The 18,240-nt window shown below is 42.1% G+C and overlaps 1 protein-coding gene across 9 annotated transcripts in view; it reads left to right on the forward strand.

The window, feature by feature from the left end:
* PPIP5K2 (diphosphoinositol pentakisphosphate kinase 2) overlaps nt 1-18,240 on the forward strand; it is a 132,001-nt gene that overhangs the window by 84,564 nt on the left and 29,197 nt on the right. For 5 of the 9 annotated variants that reach the window (XM_077289823.1, XM_077289840.1, XM_077289850.1 and 2 more), the window contains 5 exons: nt 1,605-1,719; nt 3,254-3,361; nt 8,830-8,946; nt 10,370-10,543; nt 16,788-16,961. In XM_077289823.1, the coding sequence (XP_077145938.1) occupies nt 1,605-1,719; nt 3,254-3,361; nt 8,830-8,946; nt 10,370-10,543; nt 16,788-16,961 (688 nt within the window). The remainder of the gene's footprint in view (nt 1-1,604; nt 1,720-3,253; nt 3,362-8,829; nt 8,947-10,369; nt 10,544-16,787; nt 16,962-18,240) is intronic. The other 4 variants (XM_077289859.1, XM_077289897.1, XM_077289880.1 and 1 more) reach the window with 1 other exon arrangement.

The following is an 18,240-nucleotide window of genomic DNA, read 5'->3' on the forward strand; positions in this document are numbered from 1 at the left end:
CATAGAGAATCTGTGGGATATTGTGAAGAGAAAGTTGAGAGACGCAAGACCCAACACTCTGGATGAGCTTAAGGCCGCTATTGAAGCATCCTGGGCCTCCATAACATCTCAGCAGTGTCACAGGCTGATTGCCTCCATGCCACGCCGCATTGAAGCAGTCATTTCTGCCAAAGGATTCCCGACCAAGTATTGAGTGCATAACTGAACATTATTATTTGATGGGTTTTTTGTTTGTTATTAAAAAACACTTTTATTTGATTGGAAGGGTGAAATATGCTAATTTATTGAGACAGGTTTTTTGGGTTTTCAGGAGTTGTAGGCCAAAATCATCAGTATTAAAACAATAAAAGACCTGACAAATTTCAGTTGGTGGATAATGAATCTATAATATATGAAAGTTTAATTGTAATCATTACATTATGGTAAATAATGAAATTTAACACTATATGCTAATTTTTTGAGAAGGACCTGTATATATTTGTAGTTCTCTTTTGATAATGACTGCCTGTGATTGGCCCCCAGAAACATATCCTATATTAATAGCAGCTTCATGGGATATGACCTGAACCCTCCCCGCTCAGCCCAGCCATGTACCGAGATCGTATCCTCATACATGGCAATGCTATCAGCACTTATCTCCCTATCCTCCTCCTTTGCACACTGCACCACATGTTGTGTCAGATTATAGAAAATCTTATTCACCCTTTGCTTTTGCAAGCTGCTTGATTTCTCAAGTTTGCAGATTTTTTTTAAAACCCCACTAACCCTCTGCATTACATTTCCGTAATGTTTATTTTCTTTTTTTCCCCCCTTCAGTTAGTGTGGAATGAATGAGGCATTAAAAGGACATAAGGCAATGTGATGTCCCCTCTTAAATCTGTATCTGCCGTCATAGTTGTAGTACTTAGTCGCTTTCCCTAGCATTGCATGGTTTCGAAAGTATTCCAATGTCCAGATAATAAAAGGCAAGAGTTAGGGTATGTGCACACAACATTTTTTTCAGGTGGATTGTGCCCAAAAAGCGCCCCTTAAAATGGAAATAATGCACGGCAATGTCAAAACGACAGTGCTGTGCGTCATGTACCATCTTACAGCACGTCTTATCTGCTTCAGGATTCGGAAACGTGTAAGTGGCTAAAAGACGTGCTCATGTGTCAGGAAGCTTTCTCTATTAGTCCCCACAAGAACCATGGCAAAACCACCAAGTCTGCTCCGGGAAACCGGCTGCTGGAGTTTTCTTGAAGCAGCGTGACCTGGAAAAACTCGGAGGCTGCATAAGACGGTGTTTGTACATTTCCTTAGGAGACGCTAAAGAAAACCGTGGCATTGAACAATTTTGCCAAAACTACAGGTCATACAGCTCCACACCGACTACAGACCCCACCCTGTGTTTCATATTAACACCTTGTCGTCCATGTTGACGTCACATTTTTTAGGCCCCCCTTAAGCACAGTGGCCAAGTGAAGTGACCTCATCATGGACAACACATCGGCATTGAGCCACAGGTCTTGAATGTGCCTTGTCCTGTTGTATAAGCTACTTGCCCTAACACAGAGAATGTTTTTAGGGTCTGCACCTCTCATCTCCCCCGTTTTTGTTGTTAGATACTCCCGAGGAGTGATGTCTCCGGAACGCCATGTGCGCACACGACTGTACTTTACCAGTGAGAGTCACGTGCACTCGCTGCTCTCCATCCTTCGTTTTGGCTCTCTCTGTGACGTAAGTAGCATTACTTCCTGTGCTACATCTGTGTGACTGATCTGCGGCCCACCCAAGGGGGCTTTGCTTGTAGTATATTCTCAATCATTGATAAATTGTAAGGTAAATGTAAAACCGAATGCCCTTCATAAGTAAATTAGTAGTATTCATTATTATATGTAGTTTAACCCCTGCCATAAATGTACAGTGTGTATGTGCATTCAATGTATAGAGCGGGTAAGTGAGAGGAACTGATGTGGTCGGAGCGAGCTCCAATTTGCAGTATCATTTTAGAGGTTGAAACTCGTGGTTATCCATCTCTTCCGCGGTGTGCAAATGTGCGGTTATGGCAGCCAGGGATCAGTAACTAAAAAAAAATGTGTTGTGTTTTTTATATATATTACAGCATATCACAAGTGTGTACACCGATCACATAATTGTCAGTATTTCATTATATCTTTTCATGGGACAAATCTGAAGCTCTGACACTTACATACCATGTATAGAAATCAGCGTACAGCTTGAATAACGGTGTAAATTTGGTGTGCCCTCTAGATACCTCCGCACCCAGACATTAATGTCTTAACTGCTGGCCACAAAAGTGACTTCCCCCCTTTCCCCCATAAAAACGAATGTGTTTAGTATTGTCACATACTTAATTGTCGTCCAAGCATAATAAAAATATCAAAATGGTTATCCACAGCGAATGAGGAGTCAAGGGTGGGGGAACGAAATGTAAATGGTAGAATCCCTATTTTCTGTCTTTAACATAAAAAACCTAACATCCCCCCCAAACAAAATCTAAAACCTTTTTTTCTCTGCAGTGTTTTTTTTTAAGCTCTAAAACCAAAAATCTCTTTTAAATTTGGTATTGCCATAATAGTTCTCGCCCATATAACAAGCGAATGTTCTAAAAACCTGCAACATTTACCCCCCCCCCCCCCCCATGTTTCAGTGCATCATATGATATAAAATCATTGGTCTCATTCAAAACTACAACTCGTCCCACAAAACAATCATTCGCATACTTCGATGGAAAAATACAGTTATGATTCTTTGATGGGTAGGAGGAAAAAATTAAATAAAAAGAAAAATGACTGCGAATTAATGAAAAGTATCGAAATACTGGTATTTATTTTGCAGCATGGGCCAGCGAATGCAGTGTTACACATATATGTCCCATAAATTAATGCTGACACCTACCGCAGTAGAAGAGACCCAAGTGAAGGAGATGGTTTCTGTGGTGAGGAGTCGCCATCTAGTGGTGAAAAGTCAAAATTACTTTTCAATGACGATAGTACTACATTGTATATACGTACAGTACAGTTCTATATGAGTATGATCTCTCTGAACTCCTATGGACAAGGTTAAAAGTGAACTCTGTTTAGTTGTTTTCTCCAAGTGGTATCTGTAGTCGGACTTTGATCATGTAGTTCTATGGCTGGGTGAAGGAGCTGCAACAGTGGTAAAGCTCAGCTTGTGTGTCCACCAGGCAATGTCCATGATAAGCCATCAGGAAGTCACTATCCTAATGTCACCTCATGCTGTGTTCTAGGAATCGAAGGATGAGCAGTGGAAAAGGGCGATGGATTACTTGAACTTTGTAAATGAACTAAACTACATGACGCAGATCGTGATTATGCTCTATGAAGACCCAAACAAGGTGACTCTAAGTGTCCAAAATCCAATTTACTAGCTTGAATGTGGATAGAAACAGTGTCAATGGGTAGCTTTTCATAGTTAAAGCCAGTATACTGAAGTGATCCTTAAAGAGAACCTGTCAGCACGATTTAAGTAAAGGCATGGCCTGGGCTGTGGAGTCAGACTCCGTGTCATGGAAACTGAGGAGTCGGAGGTTTGGCTTACCGACTCCACAGCCCTTGGTATGGCCGTGATGGCCTGATCTACTTGTTTAATGGATATCTGTAGTGAAATAATCCGTAGCCTGGTTCTTGTTTAATTCACCTTTAGAAGTTGTGGTGCAGTGTCCTCTTCATGCATCGGGGCAGGACTTTGGGTAGGGTCTTCGCACTGCCCGGCCCATCCGCATTTGTATGAGCCTCCTTCTTTAAATTTCACACTAGCGCTGTCTGCGCACATTCACGTCCCCGCGTTCTCCAGCAAAATGGCGCAGGTGCAGATTGGGATCACGGCTCAATGACTAGCGGGGATCTCAATAGTTTCCACTGACTCTGAGCATGCACCGCCCGTGGCAAGGGTGGTGCTAGTGCAAATTTTAAAAAAGGAGGCTCTTACAAGAAAAAAAAAAAGAAAAATAAGTACTGATATATGCAGGAAAGACCTAATGATCCATGTAAGAAATGGGGCTGTACAGTGACAGTAGGCCCACGTTACCAAGCCCCTCTCCGAGTGGTAGCAGTGGCAAAACCAGTCACCATCCAAAAACGGCTCGATAATTATAGGATGATAAATGGCATTGAGCAATTAAGGAGACCGGTGAGTGATGGTGTAGTTGATGTATGACAATTGGCTAAGGGCTTCTGCAGTGACTGATCCTTTCTGTCAATTAATTGGTTAAAAAAAACCTGTACGTGTTGGATGTGATAAAAAATTCAGAAATTGCATCAAAAGCTTTCAAATGAGCATTAGCTGTAGCCAAGATGGAGGTATAGTTCTTACCTTCATGTAAGATGATCTGATTTCTGCACAGAAGAAGCTGCAGCATGGCCCGATACCGATCCTGGCATCAGGATTCCCAGTTCTAATCAGCGGCCACCCTGCTATGTGACACTTCATTGGGGTCCTACAGATCCATTCCTTACAGCCCTGCATAAATGATCTTCATACATCTGGCTTGTTATATGGTAATGAGAGCTAGGCGGCCCCATGGTCCGGAGCAGACTGACCCCGGCACCTGCTCACCCAGCCTCGCTGCCTGTGGTGAAGGAGTCAGCCCAGGAATTATGCCAGTGATTGATAGGATATCGGGCTTACAGCAGGTGCTGAGGGCGGCCCATAACTGCCCATCGGACGGCACGACGCTCATTACCATATAACATGAGAAATGTGCACGGATCATATATGTAGGGCTAGGCGAAGTGAAGGAGCAGCAGCCAAGTGAATGTGTGTCATTAAGTGGTGCGATCACCGCATGCACTTGTTGTTGTGAGGAAACGTATCCACTGCCCCCCCACCTCCTGGACCGATGTCCTAGATCTCTGGATCCCCGGTAGTGATGAACAGAGGAAGCTAGTGCCTACCGATCTCCAGTGTGATAAAACTATTTAGGTCTAAGGGCTAAAGTTTCTCCGTGTGGAGGCAATTTGTATATAAAACTATTTATTCACTTCTATGAAAAAGAACAAATGGAACAAAATGGCCTACGCGTTTTGGGTTTTCCCTTCATCAGAATAAGAGAATGAGAGATGGAAAGCGGCAGCACAAGAACACCACCTGCTACACTCCACATATCCTTCTTATAGAAGTCTGACAACTGAATTCCAGCATGTCCTTGTATAGATGAAGACTTTCTAATATTGAAACCAGTCCCAGTGAGCTGATTAAATCCCCGCTGTCTAATAGCATTCAGTGTACTCCTTCTGGAGACTCATTTGTTTCCTTCAGCGCCATACAATCACAACTACAAATCCAGAATATTTAACTCTACAAAGAACCCTAAATCTGGAAAACAAGTGCCCTATCTGATCACTAAAGATCCCACTAATCCTGCTAGTCACCCCATTCTAAGGTAAATTGTTAGTGCACACAGATTCCTAATAACATGCCTAATATTAAATATGCGTTTATTCAAGCCCCCCTCAATGTGAGTGGTGTTCTCCTGCACGGCCGTTCCACCATGTATATTACAAGATCACTACCGCTAGTCAAGGACTGTGTGATGTCCACTCTCGCCAGATACATTGCTCACGTTTTTGTATATGTGATTACCCTTATCAGACGATTAAAGGGGCAAATCATGGTGTAGCCGGATTGTTGTGTGGCACCCTTTCACACTACTTGTCGAGGTACACATTCAGTTGGCTGTAGTTTTCTTCATTTTGTCTAGCTCCATACACACTATCTGCCTTTTCTGAGGAGTCTGGAAGTAGAAGCTGCAGGCGAGTGTGGTTTGGAGGAGTCTAAGGAGCTCAAGTAGGAGTATGGATTGTCCTGAGTGATCCGCAACACATTAAACTCGATGGACTTAGGTGTTTTTTTTTTAAACTATGTAACCTATTATTTATTAATTTTTTTTATATAAATTGATGCAGTATGTATGCAGGGCTGTAGGGAACGGACCATGTGGTGGTACCAACATTTAAGAACCAGGAAACTCAATCTGTTCCCTTTTAGGCTGTGTTCTCACGATGAGTTTTTGGTGCCTTTTTGACAGTGTACTTTTGCTACGGCAAAAATGCAGCGTTGTCCAGTTCTAGCCAAGTGGATGGGATTTATAGAAACCTCATGGCCCCTGTGCTTCTTTTTAGCACAACATAAACTGACCTGACGGTTGGGGTGTTTCAAATCTGCAGCAGGTCAATTTCTCTTGCGGGAAGCTGAGTATCCTGTGCGAAATGTCCTCATATACTTGAATTAGGTGCCAAAAATCCTCAGGTAGCATATGTACAGTGAGTGGCGAAAGTAGTCACCCCCTTGGATTTTTACCTATTTTGTTACATTACAACCTGTGTTTAAACACTACATATACACCCCTTTCCTGAAAGGCCACAGAGGCTGCAGCACCAGTAAGCAAGAGGCACCACTAACCAAACCACACTATGAAGTCAAAACAAGTCAGAGACAAACTCGCTGGAAGTACAAATCAAGGTTGGGTTAAAAAAAAAAAAAAAACCGTGGTACCACAACAAACCTGCCAAGTCAGGGCTGCCCACCAAATCTCTCAGCCCGGGCAAGGAGGGCATTATTCAGAGAGGCAGCAAAGAGACCAAAGGTAACCCTGAAGGAGCTGCAGAGTTCTCAATCAGAGATTAGAGTATCTGTCCATACGGCCACAATAAGCTGTACACTCCATAGAGGTGGCCTTTATGGAAGAGTGGGCAGGAAAAAGCCTTTAGTTACACACAAAAATTGTAATTCTCGTTTCAAGTTTGCCAAAAGACATGTGAGAGCCTCCCCAAATGAATGGAGGAAGGTGCTGTGGTCAGACCAAAATTTAACTTTTGGGAACCAAGATAAACGCTATGTCTGGCGTCAAACCAACACCGCTAATCACCCCAAGAACACCATCCTAACAGTGAAACGTGGTGGGAGCATGATGCGACAGGGAATATTGGTCTGAGTCGAGGGGAAGATGGTTCGTGTGAAATACAGGGATATTCTTGAGCAAAACCTGTTTCAGTGATTTGAGATTGGGACAGAAGTTCAGCTTCCAACAAAACAATGACCCAAGGCATTCTGCTAAAGCAACACTCGAGTGGTTTAAGGGGAAATGTGTAAATGTTTTGGAGTGGTCTAGATAAAAGCCCAGACCTTAATCAAATTAAAAATCTGTGGTCAGACTTGAAGATTCACCAGATGAAACTATCTATCTTGAAGGAACTGAAGCAGCTTTGCCTTGAGGAAAAGGCAAAAAATCTCAGTGGCAATATGTGGAAAGCTCATAGTGACTTATCCAAAGCGACTTTCAGCTGTAATTGTTGCAAAAAGATGCTCTACAAAGTAGTGACATTAGTGGGGTGAATAGTTATGCACAATGAAGTTTTCAGTTGTTTTATCCTATTTGTTGTTTGCTTCACAATAAAAAGAAAACCAAATGTTCAGAGTTGTTGGCATGTTCTTTACATGAACTGATTCAAACCCTCAAAAAACAGTGAAATTCCAGGTTGTGTGGTAGCAAAACATGAAAAATGCCAAGGGGGAGGTGGTGAATACTTTAGCAAGTCAGTGTAATCTGTATGTCAATAAAGTTTTGGCAAATGACAAAGTATAAAAAACAAAGCCACTTTATTTGACATTCCACACTCGCAAGAAAAAACCCACAGCGTCCACAACGTGATATAAACGCATGACAAAAAAACAACACACAAACGCGATGTAATAATGCAAATAACTTAATTTAAAGGTAAGGTACCGTGTTTGTAGATCATTAATAAATCACTGTAATGTAGCATAACATGCTGCTATAACCAAGTTTTAAATGCATGTGAAACAGATTTCGTGTGTTATGTGTTTAAAGAAGGAACTGGGGGCTGACATCTTGGTTTTGCAGCAGTAGCAGGGCACTAACAGTGTCATTATACAGCACCTCATGGACATAGGAGCTAATAGACCGGCGCTGACCCTATCTATAACATTGGAGAGGTGTTAGCAGTGAGCTGGGCACGCCTCTGTGGGCTGCACAACTCACTGCTGTAGGTGTGACTAGCAGCCATTTTATTATAGCCCAGTGCTCTCTGCCCAGCTCCACTTACTCTCTATCACAGGAGCTCCATTCATTCCCAGCCTGCAGAGAGAGGTGACACCTGATACAATGTATCTCTCCCCTCCCTCCACAATGCCTGGCCATTCACTGCAGACCTGGAGCTCCTTCTTATCTTACTGAGGGATGAGTCACAGACAGCTCTGCACAGACAATGCTGCTCCATACACACCACATAAACTATAAACTGCTGGTGATAGCAGATCACAGGTCAGTCACACACAAAATGGCTCTGCCCTGTGATGCTGCTCTTCATTCTGCCCCAGGGATACTAGACCACCCAAAAGGGGAGGGAAATGCTGATGTCAGCAGTTACTGCCCAGATTTTCCAGCTAACAGTAAAGCTGGTAAGTCTCACTATAGCTGCTTGAGGTCTAAAACGGAAAATGCTCCCCCTAGTGGTCAATCTATATATTTGTAAGAAAATATATAATATTTTTCATATAGAAATGTTTGCAAGCAGTGCAAACATTGCATTAATACATTTTATTTACTATTTTAAGCTTAATTTCACAAAAAAACAAACTACAAGAAAACTGGTGGCACCTTCCCTTTAAATAAAAGGTGGAGAAGTTCTGCAGTCTCAAAAACTCACCAAAGGCGTGGGAATGTAACTTTAAGGTTTTTATGAATCCTTAATGTGTAGCAGCCAGCAACCATCCCCTCCACAGAACCGAGATGGAGCAGACAAGTACAGAACTGCCCTGTGACGTGTTATTCTTCCTAAACAGGACTTGTCATCGGAGGACAGATTTCATGTTGAGCTTCATTTCAGTCCAGGTGCTAAAGGTTGTGAAGAAGATAAAAATTTGCCTTCTGGATTTGGGTACAGGCCGGCTTCACGAGAGGTTTGTTGCCTTTTATTTTAACAGGTTTGAGGAATTCTGTTTCCATTTTTTCATTCATACATTATCACACGTTACATAGTAGGGCCATCGTCAGAAGAGCGTATTGTGGGCGCATGTCTGCACTGTTCGTTTGGGTGCAAGTTCCATCCTGAGAATCTATGAAGTCATCGGCTCGTATCATTAGATCCACGGTCCAGCCAGGACTTCTCGATAGCACAGGCACAGAAATGCGCACATATTACTCTCGCATGAAAACTACCTAAGGATGCTTTTATCTATGTATCAAAGATTTAGCATTATAAGGATCACACTCTGCAAATTCAGTGCGACTCCCAAAAGTAGAGTTTTCCTAATACAGAATAATAATCAGCCAACACTCTTATAACCTTGTGATTTAATCAACACTAGAAGTTACAGAATCTACTGCTTGCAACTCCTGCTCTTCAGGGTCCGGAGACACTTCCTTCTCTAGGTTCTGGGAGTTCACTTTTATTGTGGAGACATGCTTGTGCCCCCCAACACAATCCACATAAATAGACCCATTCATGTTGTTACCATTATGTGGATTATTTATAGACCTTGGTTTTGAGGATTCATTCTATCCAATCAATGTCTTTAATAGAATAGTGTCGCAATGTGCATTGGTAACGAAGCAAAGTAGTGAGCAATCAAAGGGTTTTTTAACAAGTTTAGAATTTACTGATTGCTGGCAGTCCAAATACTGTGACTCTTGACTTCCCGAGAACAGTGCTCTGCAGATCCCTTTCTGAGTAGAGCATATGTTGAGCACAAGTACCACTGCTCCATTCATTGTCCATGGGACTACCAAAGATAGCGGAGTGATGTATGCGCCTCTCTTCAGCAATCCCATAGACCCTAAATGGAGTGATGATGCTCGGCAGATAAGCTTTCTTGTAAGCACATGTACAACCATCTTACTCGGCTGATTGAGCACAAATGATTTACTCCAGCCTTACACCTCCATGCTTAGTCAGCTGAGAAGATTTATTTCTACTCCTGTCATAGCCCTTCTGTGTGCTTACCATACAGCTCTGCCAGTTGAGGCACAGGTCTCAGAAGCAGTGTTTTAGACTGCAGCTCATTCTGTCACATGACAAGGATGGCTGCAGTTTGAATTACATGACGGGGGGGTGATTTTATACATTCATGCTAAACCCCTTTTTTAAATAACACTAGCTACGTTTACAAGTTCCATCACTCATTTTTTTTTCTACCTTTTTGTAGGAGTATAGAAGTTGTACTTGTATTCACTGACATATGCACAATAGTTAATATGTACACTTTCTTTTTTGTTTTTATTTGTTTTCTTTACGTATGGTAGGTTTTACTTACATTTTTTTTTTCTTCCACCAAAAAAGTGGTAAGTACATATGGCATTTGTTTTTGGGCTGTTTTAATTTAGAGTGAAAGTTCAAAGAAGCCGGTTCATGGCAATGACAGCGATGAGGATTCTGGCGTGTGCAAAAGGGATGAGCCTGATCGAGCCTTGGTGATGTTTAAACCTATGGTGTCTGATCCTATTCACATTCACAGAAAATCTCCTTTGCCTCGGTCCAGAAAGATAGGATCTGTAGAGGTAAGAGACTAGCATAATTCACTATGGGCTAAGATTTAATTTTTTGATAAGTTTCCTGAAACATTACTTTGGGTATTGCTGCCTTTAATGTGGCTTGCTTTAAACAAAATTTCAGTCTGTATTGGATAAAATCTGCTTCCTGACAGTATATATGGGACAGTATTAGCAGCTGTACATCAGAATCACACCTCGGTTTTAGAAAAAGATGGCTCTTCTCTTGTTCACCTGTTTGTTCGGGTAATTGGGTTATCAACCTTTGGGGACAATTTTCTTTTTTTTTTTTTTTTTTCTTAAATTCATGTTTTTGGAGTTAAAAATAATTTTTGAAGATGGGTTTTTATTAATAATTTTGCATAGTTTGCCTCTTATAATCTCTGTGCTGCATTGTTTATTGATGGCTGCACAATGAGTTAACTGAGAATTCATCAGCGAGTTTGTACTGACTTTCTAGCTGGAGAGTTTTGTTACCCGCTTATCTTTTTTTCTGAGCTATTTTCAGCTGATTTATGACTATAGACCACATGAAATTTGATTGTAAAGGGGATCACAGAGCCTGTAAAAGTCAAATGATGCAAAATTTTTTTAATGCCACCCAAGCGCAAAAATGATTTTTAGTCTGAAATGCATTTCTGTAATATATTATGTAGACACCAAGGGTGGACAATCTCTTTAAGTCCTTTCACTTGTGATAATAAAAGGCAAACTCAGTTTCCCTTAGTTATCCCTTCTATCCATCTCTCCCATGTCATTTGGATCTGTTTGATGTGCACCTTCCTGATTCACGTTGTACAGACTAGAAAGAAAAAAAGAAAGTTTCCAAGTTAATGGGGTTGACCACTTCTGACAACCCCTTCTCAATCCCAATGCTTGCTCCAGTAAAATAATAAGACTTACACTCACCTCTCCGGCGCCATTCCAGCGGTGTCGGCACTGGCTCTCCTGGGAAGCTCTCACTTCCTTCCGATGGGATTTGTCTGAAGGCAGGAAGAGTGAAGCCAGCGCTGATTGGCCGCATGGATCACATGACATAATGTCCCGTGATCCCCGGGAGAGCGAGCGATGCCACCTGGAACGGCATCGCAGGCAGGAACAGGTAATATTATTATTTGATTTATGTAGCGCCAACATATTCCGCAGCACTTTACAATTAAGTGGTGACATGTACAGACAATAAATTTAATACGAAGTAAGACAGTGAACAGTTAACAGGAGCAGTGAGGTCCCTGCCCGCAGGCTTACAATCTACAAGGACATAGGGGGACACTATAGGTGAAAAGTGCTTGTTATTTCAGGTCCAGAGATTGATAAATAGGGGTTTTCATACCTGGTCATCAGCCCGTATGTGCAAGTGCAATTATCAGGTACAGTTAGTGCGCATGGAGGTTGTGGAGACCGAGGAATAGGAGGGAGCAGATTCTGAATAAGGTTTAGAGGTAGGGAACAGGGGAGAGTTAGGTGAGTTGGGGTGATAGGCTTGTGTAAAAATGTGTTTTTAAAGCACACTTAAAAACATGGGGCTAGGTAACTGTCGGATCGTCTGGGGTAGTGCATTCCAGAGAACTGGTGAAGTAGGGGAGAAGTCTTGGAGATATAGGTGTTGGGTTCGGATTTATGGAGGATGTTAGTCTTAGGTCAGTTTCAGAAAGGATGGTACTTGTAGGGTGATAGATATAAGAGAGGAGATATAGAGCGATGCAGAACTGGAGAGCTTTGTGGGTGAGAGAGATGAGTTTCCATTGTATTCTGTAGCGAATAGGCAACCAGTGTAATGACTGGCACAGGGAAGAGGCATCGGCAAAGCAGCTGGACAGAAATTCGACCGCAGGGTCTGCCGCATTTAGGAAGGATTGGAGAGGATAAAGTTTGGTTAGAGGGGAGACCAATCAATAGAGAGTTGCAGTAGTTGTTCAGACGAGAGTGAATAAGAGCGACAGTAAGAGTTTTTGAAGTTTTGAGAAAAGGTCGCATTCTGGAGATTTTTTAGGATGCAGGTGACAAGAGCAGGTGGGCGATTGGATATAGGAAACAAAGGAAAGTTGTGTGTCAAATATAACACCAGGACAGTGAGCTTGCTACTTGGGATTTATGGTTGAACTCTTCAAGGTAATTTCAATGTCAGGTGGAGTTAGGTTAGCAGAGGGGAGAAACTCAAGAAGTTAAGTTTTGGAGAGATTCAGTTTCAGATAAAGGTTGACATGATTGTAGAGACAGCGGATAAGCAATCCTTGATATTTTGTATTGGGGTCGGAGTGATGCCAGGGTTAGAGGTGTATAATTGGGTGTTGTCAGCATAGAGATGATACTGGAACCCAAATCTACTGAGTGTTTGTCCAATAGGGTGGCGTATAGAGAGAAGAGGGAGCCTAAGGGTATGTGTCCACGTTCAGGATTGCATCAGGATTTGGTCAGGATTTTCCATCAGTATTTGTAAAGGTACCGTCACACTAAGCGACGCTGCAGCGATACAGACAACGATGCCGATCGCTGCAGCGTCGCTGTTTGGTCGCTGGAGAGCTGTCACACAGACCGCTCTCCAGCGACCAACGATGCCGAGGTCCCTGGGTAACCAGGGTAAACATCGGGTTGCTAAGCGCAGGGCCGCGCTTAGTAACCCGATGTTTACCCTGGTTACCAGTGAAAAATGTAAAAAACAAACACTACATACTTACATTCCGGTGCCCGGCGTCCGCTTCCTGCACTGACTGAGCGCCGGCCCTAACAGCAGAGCGGTGACGTCACCGCTGTGCTGTACTTTCACTTTACGGCTGGCAGTCAGTCAGTGCAGGAAGCGGATGGCGGGGGACGCGAAGGTGAGTATGTACTGTTTGTTTTTTTACATTTTACACTGGTAACCAGGGTAAACATCGGGTTACTAAGCGCGGCCCTGCGCTTAGTAACCTGATATTTACCCTTGTTACCATTGTAAAACATCGCTGGTATTGTTGTTTTTGCTGTCAAACACAACGATACACGGCGATCTGAGATCCAAATAAAGTTCTGAACTTTAATCAACGACCAGCGATATCACAGCAGGATCCTGATCGCTGCTGCGTGTCAAACACAACGATATCGCTATCCAGGACACTGCAACGTCACGGATCGCTAGCGATATCGTTTAGTGTGACGGTATATTAAGTCAAAACCAGGAGTGGGTGATAAATACAGAAGTGGAGCATATGTTTCTATTATACTTTTCCTCTAATTGTTCCACTCCTGGTTTGGCTTACAAATACTGATGAAAAATCCTGACCAAATCCTGATGCAATCCTGAACGTGGACACATACCCTAAGAGGTGTTATTATTTTTACTGGGGGCAAACAGGGATTGAGAATGAGTTGTCCTAGTAGTGGATAACCCCTTTAAATACTGTTTTAAAGTGTGTGAATGAATGTATATAACATTGTAAAAGGTACTATGCAAAAGTTTTAAGGAAGCAATGCTGCAAAGTAAGAATGCTTTAAAGAAAAAAATTAAGTTAATAGTTTATTTTTGGTGATTAACAAAATGCAAAGTGAACATATAAAAGGGAAAATCAATAGTTGCTTTGACCACATTTTGCCTTTGCATTTTAACTGATAAAAATAAAGCAGTAACACTGATCTTTGAGAGCAGCGGGTTTTACTGGGTGTATGTGTCTATATACAGTATGAAATTGTATAATACAGTTGTGGCCAAAAGTATTGACACCCCTGCAATTCTGTCAGATAATATTCAGTTTCTTCCTGAAAATGATTGCAAACACAAATTCTTTGTTATTATTATATTCATTTAATTTGTCTTAAATGAAAAAACACAAAAAGAATTGTCCTAAAGCCAAATTGGATATAATTCCACACCAAACGTAAAAAAGGGAGTGGACAAAAGTATTGGCACTGTTCGAAAAATCATGTGATGCTTCTCTAATTTGTGTAATTAACAGCACCTGTAACTTACCTGTGGCCCCTAACAGGTGTTGGCAATAACTAAATCACACTTGCAGCCAGTTGACATGGATTAAAGTTGACTCAACCTCTGTCCTGTGTCCTTGTGTCTACCACATTGAGCATGGAGAAAAGAAAGAAGACCAAAGAACTGTCTGAGGACTTGAGAAACCAAATTGTGAGGAAGCATGAGCAATCTCAAGGCTACAAGTCCATCTCCAAAGACCTGAATGTTCCTGTGTCTACCGTGCGCAGTGTCATCAAGAAGTTTAAAGCCCATGGCACTGTGGCTAACCTCCCTAGATGTGGACGGAAAAGAAAAATTGACAAGAGATTTCAACGCAAGATTGTGCGGATGTTGGATAAAGAACCTCGACTAACATCCAAACAAGTTCAAGCTGCCCTGCAGTCCGTGGGTACAATAGTGTCAACCCGTACTATCCGTCGGTGTCTGAATGAAAAGGGACTGTATGGTAGGAGACCCAGGAAGACCCCACTTCTTACCCCGAGACGTAAAAAAGCCAGGCTGGAGTTTTCCAAAACTTACCTGAAAAAGCCTAAAACGTTTTGGAAGAATGCTCTCTGGTCAGATGAGACAAAAGTAGAGCTTTTTGGGCAAAGGCATCAATATAGAGTTTACAGGAGAAAAAAAGAGGCATCCAAAGAAAAGAACACGGTCCCTACAGTCAAACATGGCGGAGGTTCCCTGATGTTTTGGGGTTGCTTTGCTGCCTCTGGCACTGGACTGCTTGACCGTGTGCATGGCATTATGAAGTCTGAAGACTACCAACAAATTTTGCAGCATAATGTAGGGCCCAGTGTGAGAAAGCTGGGTCTCCCTCAGAGGTCATGGGTCTTCCAGCAGGACAATGACCCAAAACACACTTCAAAAAGCACTAGAACATGGTTTGAGAGAAAGCACTGGAGACTTCTAAGGTGGCCAGCAATGAGTCCAGACCTGAATCCCATAGAACACCTGTGGAGAGATCTAAAGATGGCAGTTTGGAGAAGGCACCCTTCAAATATCAGGGAACCGGAGCAGTTTGCCAAAGAAGAATGGTCTAAAATTCCAGCAGAGCATTGTAAGAAACTCATTGATGGTTACCGGAAGCGGTTGGTCGCAGTTATTTTGGCTAAAGGTTGTGCAACCAAGTATTAGGTTGAGGGTGCCAATACTTTTGTCTGATCATTTCACACAAAACTCCAAAAATGGGCCAATGTTTGGCTTTTTGCTTCATTTTCTTTTGTGTTTTTTCATTTAAGACAAATTAAATGAAGATAATACCAAATAATTTGTTTGCAATCATTTTCAGGAAGAAACTGAGTGTTATCTGACAGCATTGCAGGGGTGTCAATACTTTTGGCCACAACTGTATATACAAACTGCTTATCTACAATACGTGTTATAATTCTATATAGATACTGTATATTTGTATTTTAAATATGCAATTTGTATGTATTTGTTATACAATTACACAGTCCAATTGCTTCTGGCCGCAGTGTTTTCTGTGTCGCCCTTGAACGCCCCTTCCACACACCTTCATTGATCCCGGCTTCCTGATTGTGTGTGACATGGGGGAAGGGGAATATCTCGGTGTAATTGGGTTGGGCCTGAATGGCAGAACACTTTTGTGACAAACAGCTGTGCTCTCGTAATCCGTTCTCTTTACACGGCTGTTTATCTGTTTGGAAGCAGTAAACCTAATGCTGCTTCCTTATAAAGCTCTGAAGCCTTTTGGTCCTAGACCCTGAAATGTGCCAGTAGTGATTTTAATTCATTCCTTAATCCTTAATTCCTTAACTCTTTGTGTGCTGGAAGCTTGGATGTTCTAGCCATAACCGATCATTGTCACGTGGATTTACTCTTTGCCATCTTCTTTTTCCACTTCTATCTTGGCTTGTGATTTATTACAATTAAACCCATGCTAAAGGCTTCCAATACAGACAGGAAGCAACATCTAAAAATCCAATCTTAGCTTTTTGCTACAATCATGCCACACATTAAAGGTTATGTACAGTTCTCCTTCTCTGGACTACAAATAAGGCTAAATTCAGACATCCTGATTCACAGTCCCTACACGGACCACTGATACCGGACTGACCGGGGAACTCCTGACCTGACCTCAACAGCCTGACATGTATAGCGGGCTGATGAGTTGGGGTCAGGAGACCCGCTGTTGGTCTGGGAAGTCAGTGTACACTCTGTGATACTTGGATGTCTGAATTCAGCCTAGGAGTATTTGTTTTTTATTTATCTGTTCATTTTGCTTTGTTTCTAACTTTGCATGCTTTGCTTTGTTTTTGCCCCCTTTCTCACTTCTAGGAAGAGAGCCCCCTGAGTGTGTCTAGCCCAGAGTGTATCGGTACCTGGATGCATTACACCAGTGCTGTGGGTTCTGGGCGCCGAAGACGCAGATCAGGGGATCAAATCACTTCTTCCCCTGTGTCCCCTAAATCATTGGCTTTCACATCCAGTATTTTTGGCTCATGGCAACAGGTTTTTAAACTTTACTTCACTAAAACTTTTTGTTTAAACATAAAGACCAACCAGAAATAGTATTAAAGGACATCTAATTCTTTAGTTTTTTTGTGATGGCAGTATGGCAATGCCAGGTTGGTCAGTATACCGCTGGCACGTGCTATGTTTTAGGGTGGTGGGAGAAGAGCGGGTCCCTGATTTTTATTTATTTATTTTTTTTAAACACATCCAACAGGTGTTTTTTTTTTTGTTTTTTTTTTTATGAATAAAAAGCTAGAGGTTTTTCAAGCAGAAACACTGGAAAAATGCTCCAAATATGCCTGCGCACGTTCCCTTTTTTAAGCCTTCCCATGGACTTATATTGTAAAATGTTGACCATTTTCAGAGTGGAAAACGCTTCCAGAATTACGTCTTCCAACTTCTTCGTGTTTTCACAAAAAAAAACTGAACACGTTAACAGCGAGTTGAAAAGAACGTTATTTTTTTTTGCCTATTTTCTGGGTGTTTTCTTAAGGGTTGTAGAGTTGACCCACCTGAGGGAAAAAAAGTGTCTTGTGCACATGCCCTTGGAGGAAAAAATATATATTTTTAGGTCTCAACATTGGGGAGACAGGAACCATGAGAGTTTACTGTTGTCACCTGGAGGCTGACATTGAGATAGCAGAAAAACCTACTATGCAAGTTACACCCATTTACTGAAACCATACTAACACCAATTTAGTTTAGTGACCTGTCGGGCAAAGATCCCTGTTTAGTGTCTGCCAAGTTTAGTTTATTCATGTCAATGAGGTATGCCCTTCCCTAAATAAACTATTCCTTTATATCAGTCAGCAGATCTAACCAAGGTTTTCCAGTCATTGGTCACCGTTATAGAATGTCTTCCCCCTCATCATGACTGCCCATCATTCTGTATTTCCCATGGTGAGTCAATCCTACGAGCAGATACCCAGCATGGTAGGCCATGGAAGCAATCTGGGCATCTGTGTTCTAGTTTACCCTGCAGGTCCACTTTGGTGTCTGCATTCCCCCCAGAGGCTCTTCCGCCTTTCTCCCTTCTCTGTGGTTCATTCCCTGAGAGAGCAAGATTTTTATTCTGATTTAGACTCTGATCTAGACACTGACCAATTCTCTGCATTAATGGTGATGCAGGTTGATGACACTTCACAAGTGAAGGATGGAAAAAGACTCTTCTACTGTAGAGCGTTTCTCCTTCAAGACAGCCAAACCAGCCAGTTAGGTAACCATTTATTTTGACAAAGTCCTAAGCAGAGAACTAAGCAACCAGATTTTCAGAAAC

Source organism: Ranitomeya variabilis, chromosome 1 (assembly GCF_051348905.1).
Source record: "Ranitomeya variabilis isolate aRanVar5 chromosome 1, aRanVar5.hap1, whole genome shotgun sequence".
In the NCBI taxonomy this organism is placed as follows: domain Eukaryota; kingdom Metazoa; phylum Chordata; class Amphibia; order Anura; family Dendrobatidae; genus Ranitomeya; species Ranitomeya variabilis.